This window comes from Castor canadensis, chromosome 14 (assembly GCF_047511655.1).
Source record: "Castor canadensis chromosome 14, mCasCan1.hap1v2, whole genome shotgun sequence".
Taxonomy (NCBI): Eukaryota; Metazoa; Chordata; class Mammalia; order Rodentia; family Castoridae; genus Castor; species Castor canadensis.
Genome location: NC_133399.1, coordinates 8,874,188 through 8,885,114, shown reverse-complemented (window position 1 = coordinate 8,885,114; position 10,927 = coordinate 8,874,188). Strand labels below are relative to the sequence as shown.

The following is a 10,927-nucleotide window of genomic DNA, read 5'->3' as shown; positions in this document are numbered from 1 at the left end:
TCATCCTTACCAGTGCAAGGGGGACTTGAACCAGCCTTTCTCTTTTGTCTGGAGGAGCTGGGAATTTCGTGTGGGACACAGCAGAGGCAGGCCTAGGAAGTGCTGGGGATAATCTTGGTACAAAGATGAGTCACACGTGCTCAGCCTCATCAGGGCTCGTTCTGAAGCAGGGCTGGCCTCCCGAACTCACTCACTCATTACCTCCCTCCCTCCCTCCCTCCCTCCCTCCCTCCCTCCTCCATTCCTTCCCTCTCTCCCTCCCTCCCTCCTTCCTTCCTTCCCCTCTTTTTCTTTCTTTTTTTTAACTAGGCCAGTGCTCTACCACTTGAGCCACACCCCCAGCTTGTCCTGGAGAACTTTCTCTGAGCGCTGAGCTCTTTCTGTCATGGCAGCCACACCACATGTGGCTAATGGGAGAGGAGTGGCCTTCATCTCCCTCCATTGCACAGACAGCCCCTGACTTCCAGTGTCTGCCCTTCAGGCTCTTCAGCTTTACCGTGCGGGGAAAGTTTAGTGCATTCAGTAGGTGCTCCTCTGGGAGTTTTGCATGTGGCCCTCTTCCCTTGCTGGGAATACAGTGTCAGCTCCGGTCAGTCCCGCGGTCACATGGGGAAGCTCCATACTGGATGGTGAAGGGCGGGGCTGACCTGGTAGGTTGGGTAGGTCAAATGCACATTGTGCTTGGTGACATTTCCAGCAGTGTCGGACATTATTAGGATTGTAAGTGGAGGAACATCTATAATCAATCTCCACTTAATCCTAAGTAGCCACGCATAGTGAGTGTTCGTGGACTTGGCGGAGAGAGACCCCAGGACAGTTGATCGCTGGCCAGTGTGGTAGCCATTGTCCCAGAGGAATCCCAGGCCCCCAGGCTGTGCCACCACAGGCTGGTGGGACTCACACACCATGGAGCCTGCTTCCAGTTGGACAATGCTGGAGAGTTTCTGTGGTCACCAACATTGTGGATTCCAATGCCTGGGCTGGAAGCTGTGAACTACATTTCCCAGACACCCTTGCATGCTGGCTTCCTGTCGTGCTCCATTGGAAAGAGGTTAGATGGCAGAAGGAAGGGGGAAGTTTTTTTCAGGCTTCTGCCAGTGCGCTAGGTGGTGGTGACCATAGCACTGACTCTAACAGCAATGGCAAAAGCTGCCATGGCTGGTGAGGTTGGGCATCTGTTTTGGGACACAGTGATTATGGGAGTGCAGTGACACCTTTCTCTCTTTTGATCGTGCTACAGGGGCTAGCAGCCTCCTGCAGTTACTGATCTTAGCTAACCTGTTATGTCTGGTTGAAGTGTTGCGGGCGGGGTCGAGGGTCCTTGCCTTCCCAGGCCAGGGAACTGGACCATGAGGCGGCTGAATGAGCGAAAGCTGGTATAGAAAGTAGGATTCATTAGACAGAAAGGAAAGGCTACAGATTGAGAAGTGCAGTGGAGCCCGGAAGCCGGTAGATCGCTGCTCAGCTGAAGACTGGGGGTTTTATGGACGTTTAACTCTGGGTTTGGAAAAGGGTTAGGTGGGCTCTTTTCATTGGCCGTGGATTCGCGGGCTCTCTTAGATGAACTGGTTTGTTTGCTCCTTAATGGGGGGGTCGGGGGAACAATCTTGAGAGCATTTTGCTCATCAGCCCTGTTGCAGATCTATCAGATCCTGTATCTCCTCTTTAGGATGCAGGAATGAAGATTTACCAATCCTTGTCAGGGTGCAGGAATTCAGGTTTATAACTCCTTCTCAGGGTGCAGGAATCCCAGTGCTCTCCATGGGGACATGGGATACTCACTCATCTGCCTTAGGTCTCCAGACACAACACTCCCTCCCTCTTTGCTTCTCCATCGCCTCCAACACTCAACCCCTACATTCAATTGCCTCTGTCTGAAGTACCTTGAACGACTGTACATTTCCTTATGGCAATGTTTAGCTAAACGCAGCGCAGCAAACACCTCCATCACCTGTACCTGGACCACCTCCACATCCTTCCATTTGGTTCATTCACTTTATCCACGCCCTCTCCCCCTGCCCACGGCATCCATGGTCCCCATGCTAGAACAGAAAGTGATCATGCTCAAAGCCCTGTGGTGGCTTGTCACTGCTTTTCACACAGGTGTCCCCTAAGACAAGCCTGACCCCACCTCAACTTGAGGTCTTGCTCTCTGAGCTCCAGCTTCTCAGTCCTGATAATGTCCATCTCAGGTTAAAAATCTCATTAAGTACAGCACGCATTCAGTCTCCCTAACCTACTGAATGCCCAGTTTAGCAGCACCCTGCACTGAGTGGGAAATGACATTCCCACAATGGGAAAAGATCCAAACTCATCCTCAGTTCCTTCTCTCTGCGATGCCACCTTCCCAGCCCCTACAATCACCTGAAGCTTCAAGAGTCCGCTCTTAATGCCAGGCAGTGGTGGCTCACCTGTGTAATCCCAGGGAGACAGAGATGGGAGGACTGTGCTCGGAGGCTAAGGTAAAAACATTGAGACCCTACCTGAAAAGTAAACTAAAGCAAAAGCGCTGGAGGTGTGAAACGCCAGTACTGCCAAAAAAAAGTCAGGTCACACGTACCTCTACATGCCAGACTCAGAACCCCAGTCTGTGTTTAACAACCCCTTTGCGGGGGAGGGGGTTCTGATAGATCTAGACTGAAACCCCATCTCTAGGCTGTTGCCCAGGGCAGAGTGTCTACTCTGAGCACCACCAGCCTGGCTTGAGCAACCAGTGGGCACGTGAGTGGTTCCTACAGTGCCATGTGTTCACCTGAATGTCATGGGACACAGTGAGCCACTGAGATACCCACGCAGCAGGCTATGGGGACACCATGAAGACAAACAGGAGGCTGGATCCAGGCTTTCTGGCTGGCCTGCTGTGCCACCATGGTCTGATGTCTGGTAAGAGGAAGGCCACAGTCCGTGGAGCAAGCTTAGGTTGCTGTGCTGGGCCTTCCCAACTGAGAGGGGTTGATGCCCGTAGCCCATGGAAGCCGATTGTGTTTAATTAAATAAAGGTTGCCGTGCGGTGCGGCCCGCCTGCCACCACCCTCCAGCAGGTGCTAGGTACCCGCTGCTCTGAGCGGCAGGGAGGGCTCAGGACAGCAGACGTGTATTGCTTCGCCCTTTTTCAGACGACGAGACTAGGGGTGCAAAGTGGTGAGTTAAGTGACTTGACAGGGTCCCACAGCTACCGTAGGGAGGGCGTGGGCCGCGAGTAGTCCGTTTGCGAGGCGTGCTGAAGAAGGGACAATGGCATCCGCAGCAGGGGGCAGAACACGGCTCACCGGGGCAGCGGACATCGGGGGCCCAACGTGGGACACGGAAGCAAATGCGGGAATGCGCAACCTGCGCGACTGGAGTCCCAGGGGCTCGAGCACCTCCCATGCTCCGCCCCCGCCCCGCCCCGCCCCCATGAGGACTGCGCGCACGCGCATTCCGGCCAGACGCGCCCCTCCCCCTCGTTGGGCTGCGTGCGCACTGCCTCACTCCGCCCACACCCCGCCCCGCGCCTCCGCCCCAGTGCGCACGCGCGGCCGCGGGCCCGCCCCCGTTCCCCCGGCGCTCAGAGCCGGAGTCCGCGGGAAGATGGCGGCGCCGCTCATCCCCCTCTCCCAGCAGGTAGGTACAAGCCGGGTGGGCTTTTTGCCGGGAGGGTGGGGTGGGAGGGGAACGCGGTGCGGAAGGCGGGCAACGCGCCGAGCCTGAGGCGCGGGGAGGCCCAGCCGGGCGGGGCCGGGCGGGGGCCTGTGCTAAGGGGTCCACCACGGACAGAGGGGGCGCGCGGCCCTGAAGGTGACAGACAGGCCGGCCCGGCCCGCGGCCTCCTCTGCGCCCCAGCGACCCTCCGCGGGACTGCGGCGCGCGCCCGCCCCGCCCCGTTCCGCCCGGGGTCCCCGCCTTGCCGCCGCCTTGCCGCCGCCGCCGTCCCAGCCGCAGCGACTCGGCCCGGCGGTGCGCGGTGCATCCGGCTTCCTCCCGGGAAGGTGGGCGGGGATCGCGGGGATCGCCGCCGGCCCCGTGGTGGGTCTTTGTCTTCTGCGGGTTCCAGCAGTGTCCCCCGTGGGGAGCTGCCGTGCGTGGCGGAGGACACAGCCCCGCAGGAGTCGGGACCCGCCTGCGAGCGCCATCCTGGATGACAGCCCCCCTCCCGTCCCCACCCTACACCGGGAAGCGGGGTTCTCACGTCTCCCCGCGCCTTCTGCGTCCTCAGACTCTCCCGATGCTGCGACTAAGGGACAGTGTCAGCCGCGCGACACAGACGTGCGAATAAGAGCCATGCGCGGGCAGGCAGGCTGTGGGGAGGGACTTTTCATTCATTTATCTATCCGTCCCTCAAATGGGCGTTGAGTCAGGTGCAAGGAGCAGCAGCAGTCACCCGGACACACAAGGTCGCCGGTCTCCTGGAGGTGACACTCCTGAGAACCAGAAACTACTCGTGTCCTTCTGATGACAGCTGTCTCTGCTGAGTAGCTATGTGGTCCAGACAGAAGCACTTTGCAAGGATTGTCTAAGATAGCAAGGCGTCATGATTAAGAGTGAGGACGTGGCGTGCCTTCGTGTCACATTGTGTTGAAATCTTGGCTGGGCTCTTCTTTCTTCTGAGTGTCCTTGGATGAGGCTGGTAGCCTTTCCACACATTAATTCCGGCATTTGAGAAATGGATATAAAAATGTATTGGAATAATGAGAACCTTAATCATGTCACTTAGTCCCAGCACGTCACAAGCACTCAGTGATACTACACTTACTGTCATTTAATCTCTACCAGATTTGAACATTTGAGAATAGAAAACACCAGCCAGGGCAAATGCCAAACCCAATGTGAGCTGATAGGCAGGTTGACATGCCTGAGACCTGATCCCACCAGAGACACATGCATGCTTGTTAAGTCTTGCAAGAACTGACCAGCTTGTAACACTGTCTCTAAATTAACAGCTAGAAGACCAGTGGTTACTAATTAACAAGTTCTTGCAAACAGTATGAAAGTGCTGTAAACTGTCAAGTGCCCTACAGATCCTAAGTTGTTTTTTTTTTTTTTTAACTGAGTCTGGCTATGTTGCCCAGGCTAGTTTTGAACTCCTGACCTCCTGCTTCAGTCTCTGGAGTAGCAGGGCCTACAGGTGCCCAGCCATTAGGTAGTCTTATTAATGGCCAAGTACCACAGCTTAGGGTGTGTAGGCTGTGGGGAGTGAAAGTCTGCTAAGCTGGGTGATGAGAAAGCAGTCCGAGTTTTGAGGGGTCTTTTCGAGCTTCCTGGAGGGCTTCAGAGTCGCCTTCATGTAGTCACTTATTCCTTCCACAGCCTGTGCATCAAGGAAGGAGTTCTAGTTTTACCCATGGAGTAGTTTTGGTGTAGGATGGCGGTTTATCACTGAAAAGTGACAGATGTGTGAAACCATGAATCAGGTCACGTGATTCACCTGCCTAGACTCAGATAGAACCTCGATTTCTTCTTCCCGGGTGCTGGCTAGCTTCTGCTTTGCACCGCCCTACAGCCTACTTCTCTTCCTCCCATAGCCCAAGCTCGCTCTCTCTCTCTCTCTCTCTCTCTCTCTCTCTCTCTCTCTCTCTCTCTCTTTCTCGCTCTCTGGCAGTGCTGGATTTGAACTCAGGGCCTCATGCATGGTAGACAGATGCTCTACCCCCTGAGCCACGCCCCAGCCCTTTTTGCTTTAGTAATTCAAATAAGGTTATGCCCAGGCAGCCTGGACTTCAGTCCTCCTATTTACACTTCCCATGTAGCTGGGGACAACAGGCGTGCACCACTGTGCGCAGCTTTTATTGGTTAAGATGGGGTCTCATGAACCTTTCACCTGGGTTGACCTCAAACCATGACCCTTCTGATCACCACCTCCTAAGTAGCCAAGTGTGAGCCACTGTGCTGGCTATAGTCCTGGCTCTCTATGTCCTCATGGTGTCCTGCTGGCTATTTCTTCTTCCTGAAGTCTCTTCCCTGTCTCCCCTGTAGCGTTCCAAGTTCCTGGCTCCTTTCCCTCTTTCAGGTGACAGCTCAAATATCCCAGAGGCTTTTACTAGTCACCTATCACAAGTAGCCTCCACACAGCCATCTGTCTCCCTCACACCAGCCCTCAGCACCTGTCATGGTCCACAGACAGCGGTCTGCGAATGTGTTGCTGTCTGTCTCGCTGTTGTATCAGGTGGCCAGTGAGAGAAAAGCCTGCCACTTGCTCGGCGCTCCTGACCCCATGTCCACCACCATGGGGTGCTAAGCCCAGGAACTGGTGCATCATCTCCCACGTGCCTTTTCTTCTCTCTGAGCGATGGGGAATGGGGCAGGGGCAAACCTGAACCCAGGGGGCTTGAGACCGGCAGCCTGTGGTTCTGGCCAGCTCAGGCCATTACCATCTTCTTCTTTTGCCGTGCTGGGGTTGAACTCAGGGCCTATCCCTTGAGCCATTCCACTGCACCAGCCCTTTTTTGTGTTGGTTTTTTTTTTTTCAAGACAGGGTCTTGCCAACTGTTTGCCTGGGCTGGCTTCAACCTTCCATCTTCCTGATCTCTGCCTCCTGAGTAGCTGGATTACAAGCGTGAGCAGTCAGCTCTTGGCTTCCTCTGCTCTTGATGCAGCTCTGCACCGGGGGAGGGGAGGGGTTACTGTCACTCCACATGTGAGGCACGGCCTTACTTGGCTTTGAGCCAGGCCGAGGGGCTCCCTTGGCCTTGCAGGTAACGGCAGGGGGAGCAGAGTGTGACTGCTGGTGTTTTCCAGTCGGAGCGGTACAAGCACCCTGAGCAGGGGCTGCAATCTGCTGGGATGGAGGTAACGGGACGCTTGGAGGGCAGTGGTCCATTGAGAGAGTGAAGCAGTGAGTCACAGGCCACCAGGGAAGGGGTGCTTTCCTCTCCCCAGCATGGCCTGCAGTCTTCCTATTGTATTTCTGCTCTGTGCTCCCCGACATCCTGTTGACCCTTTGCCCCCAGGTCCCTCCCTGGAGTGCGGGGACTGAGGCCTGAGTACCCTGGTCCACATCCTCCTGTCGTCTTTCCTGCATGGGGCTTCCACTTGCAGGCCTGTCTTCTGCCTCGCCAGGAGGAGATCCCGTCACATCTTCCTCCCTCATCTATTTCTCCCTGCCTGCCTCCCTGAATGCTCAGCGGCCACTGAGCAAAATGTCTTTGACTGCAGCCCCAGAAGCAGAAGCACATCCCCTCCCCTCCCGTGTGCAGGTGCTGCTACCCTCCAGGGTTGCCAGTGACCTGCAGCCCCTTTAGAGCTGGTCCTCTCTGGGCCCGCAGTGCTGGGACCTGTCCCATCTGCTGTGTGCCGTCACTCTTTCTCTGTGGCTTGCACACCTCAGCCTCCCCGCTGCCCACCCCTCGCACCCTGCTTCTCCATGCACACCCTTTTGCAGGGGTCTCTCCCTTGCCCCCACAGGCCTGTGGGGCTTTGGAATCGCTACTTTCTGACCTGTGCTGAGGTCGCTCAGGCCAGGCGTCTTCCTCCCACTTCATCCTACCACCGCCAGCATGGGTTTTCTTGGGTTTTTTTGGGTTTTTTTTTTTTTTTTGGTGGAACTGAGGTTTGAACTCAGAGCTTTGTGCTTGCATAGCAGGCGCTCTACCACTTGAGCCACTCTGCCAGTCCCCATTGGATCTTCTAAAACCATCCTCAACCCTCCCTTGCTCCAGAGCCCTTGCTTGCTCCCAACCTCCTCATCTCAAAATAAGTCTGACCCGATGTGCAGTGCAGGCCCTGCATCCACCCTGTTAGCCATCTGCCCTTGATGCTGCCTTTCCCTCTTCAGGCTCTCCAGCCACACCACCCTGGGCTCAGGTCTCCTGCTGCTTGTGCGCACTCTGTGACCAGTGCTTCTTCCTCTGCCATCCTGAGGCCAGGCCACCTGAACAAGAGTTTCTCCTCATTCATTCCCATTCCTGGGCCTTCTGTGGGAGCCCTTCCTGGCCCCCACACCTAGGAGGCACTGGTCACTGGGGACAGTGTTGGGCTGTGCAGCTTTCCCTCCCCCTTGTCTTGTTTCCCGCACCCAGGGAATTCAGGCACATTTCCTTTATGGCAGCTGCCACTGTTCCCAGAGGTTTCTTGGTTTTGTTTTGGGTGGTGCTGGGATGGAACTTAGGGCCTCCTTGTGCTCCGCAGCCCCTCACCACTGAGCCACATCCTGTCCCTCTAGGAAGATTTGATTCCCATCTTACAAGTGAGGAAACAGAGGCCCACAAAGTTGAAGTGAAGGTCCTAGTTTCTGATGGGAGGCCCGTCCTCCTCCGCGCTCCTCAGCTTTCCCCACAGCCTGCTGGGCACCCCGCCCAGAGCAGCCCGGCCAGTGTGTCTGCAATGAATGCTGAACGGCTTGGGACACTTGTTTGTCCTCTTGTGTCTTGGGTTTTTTCTCCTCTGAAGTAATTGCTAGTCTCTCTATCTTACTAGAATACTAATGGCCAGGCAAGGCGGTGGGCAGAAAGCGAGGCTGTCAGAGCAATTTGGCCCAGCCCTGGAAGATCCAGAATTCCCTGGCCATCTCCTGTTGACCTGTGCTGACTGCTGCTTGTTGACTGTGTAAGCCCTTGACATTCCCGTCCAGGAAGAGCACGTGCGCTCATCCCTCTGCCCCAGTCCCCATCCAGAGAACAGCTTTCCCACGCCCGCATCCAACAACCTCAGCTCAGCTGCTCTGGGAAATGGCGTGAGGCCCACCTTTTGATCAGGATATCACCCAGCTGAGGCAGACAGACGACAGGACCACACTGACCCCTGGGCTGCGGACCGGGCTTCCCCACCATGGCCTGACCCCGCAGCCAGCGTCTGTGGGGAGACTTACTCCATGCATCCCGGCACGGGAGCCATGCCTGGGATCCTAGTACTTGGGAAGTGGAGGCAGGAGGGTGACGAGTTCCAGGATAGCCTGGGTTGAGTAGCGAGACCCTGTGGTTTTTTTCTTTATTTCCTTCCACCCTCAGTCATTCCATTCACAATGCAGAGCAGGCACAAGGTCCTGAGTTCAGTCTTTTGTTTTGTTTTAGTTTGTCAGTGCTGGGCTTTGAACTCAGGGCCTCATGCTTGCTATGCAGGTACTCTACCACTTGAGCCATTCCGCCAGCCTAAGGCCCCGACTTTGAACACCAGTACCACAAAAAAAAAAAGAAAGGGAAAAAGTTATTCCATGCTCTTCCTCCAGGTACTTTCCATATCTGTTTGTCCATCTGCAGCTTGAGGATTACACTCTGTCCTTGCTCTGCCTGCTGATACAGGCATCAGGAAGACCCCCCGAGGTGGTATGCATGCCAAGAGCGCTGTCATTCACAGACCGCATTATGTCCTGCACTGCTCGTGGCCAGGCACTTTCTGGGCAGCAGAGTGGGGCAGGCAGGCTGAAGATGACCCTGCCCTGCAGAGGTGACACCCAGGAGTGCCTGTGTGTAGTGTGTGTGATGATCGGTGCCCAGTGATGACTGGAGCAGGGAGGTTTTGCTCTGATGCAGGGCAGTGGTCAGGCGTCACCGTGTGGCTCCTAGACCTGGAAAGGATGTACTGGGATGGCTTACTCCGTAGGTGGTTTACTTCCGCCATACGAAGGGTGACTGAGGCCAGAGATGTTACGTCCCTTGCCCAGAGCTGCACCCAGTGACCTCACGCTGCCTTGGCTCTCAGAGCCAGGTCCACGTTCTTCAGTGTACTGCAGTTTCCTGTCTTGGAAAGACCTTCTCAGCGGCTAGGCGTGACATGCTGTGACAGCTTGTAATCTCACTTGCTTCTGTCACATTGATCATGCCTCCTGTCAGTAGACAGGATGCAGTCTGATGGACTTTATTTTGCCTTTTTATGTTTGCTTTCGGTGGTGCTGGGATGGAACCCTGAGCCTCCTGCAGGCCAGGCACGTGCTCCACCCTGAACCTCAGCCCAGCTCTACATAACAGTTTTAAATCCTCCCTCATGAGGAGGCAGAGGTACTGGAGAGTGCCACTTATGTCTCATGCGGGATTAGAGGGGCTCACGCACCTAGGAAGGAGAGGAGAGAAGTCAGGTCTGGAGGAGCCTTGAGGAGCAAGGGCTCCACCCCGTCAGGGTGATGGCCCAGGGCAGGGAGGTCTGAATTAGAGGCCATCACAGCAGAGGCCCAGGGTGCTGGAGGGCTGAGCTGGAGGCTGTCACAGCAGAGGCCTGGGGCAAGGAGGGCTGAGCTGGAGGGGAGCTCCATTTGGGTGCTAGCTCTGGCTGCATGGGGAGAGGGGTGTTGGGAGCACACCTCAGGGCCCTGGGAAGGGAGGGAGGCTAGGTGCACTGGACAGGAGCCCAGTGGCAGCAACTCTAGGTCAGAAGCCTGCACATGCTCTGGACTGTGGCGGGGACCTTGGTCCTTGTGTCTCTTTTAATGAGGTGACTCAGGGAGGAAGGTGTTTCGGTAAATAGGACACAGGCGTGTGTCTGCGCTACAAATGAGCCCAAGACAAACAGACTGACTGCCATCTGCTTCCCAGAGAGTAGCCAGTGGTGGAGGGGGCTGGGAAGTAAGACTGCCCACTGTCCTGTGCTCCAGGCCACAGAGTGGTGGTCCTGAAGGTTGCATGGCCTGGAGAGTTCCGCTCCTGCACTATTAGCTTTTTTTTTTTTTTTCAGTATGGGAGTGGAACCCAGGGCCTCCCGCATGCTTGGGTCTACCACTTGAGCCATCCCACTGGCCCTTTTGTTTGTATCAGGGTCTCGCTGTGTATACCAGACTGGCCTGGAACTGGAGTGCCTCCTGTCCCAGTCTTCCAAGTGCCAGGATTACATGTGGGAATTACCACACCTGGCTGCACAATTAGCTTTTACAAAACCTCGTGTGGTAGTTCTTGATATACCCCAGCTGTTGGGGTAAGCAGAGGTTGCGGGTGCCCACAGACAGGTGTTGCCTCTGGTTTCCGCAGGGCACGGCCTGCTGCGTGGGGCTGTAGTCTTTCACCTATCGCACTCCCCTCAGTCTAAT

The 10,927-nt window shown here is 55.9% G+C and overlaps 1 protein-coding gene across 8 annotated transcripts in view; it reads left to right on the top strand.

Annotated features, from left to right (window-relative positions):
- Positions 1-3,489: 3,489 nt before the first annotated feature.
- Eps15l1 (epidermal growth factor receptor pathway substrate 15 like 1) overlaps positions 3,490-10,927 on the top strand; it is a 76,612-nt gene continuing 69,174 nt past the window's right edge. For 5 of the 8 annotated variants that reach the window (XM_074053746.1, XM_074053747.1, XM_074053744.1 and 2 more), the window contains exon 1: positions 3,491-3,603. In XM_074053746.1, coding sequence (XP_073909847.1) covers positions 3,571-3,603 — 33 coding nt within the window. In that variant the 5' untranslated portion in view covers positions 3,491-3,570. Of the gene's footprint in view, positions 3,604-10,927 lie in introns of all 8 variants that reach the window. The other 3 variants (XM_020167755.2, XM_020167753.2, XM_020167756.2) reach the window with 1 other exon arrangement.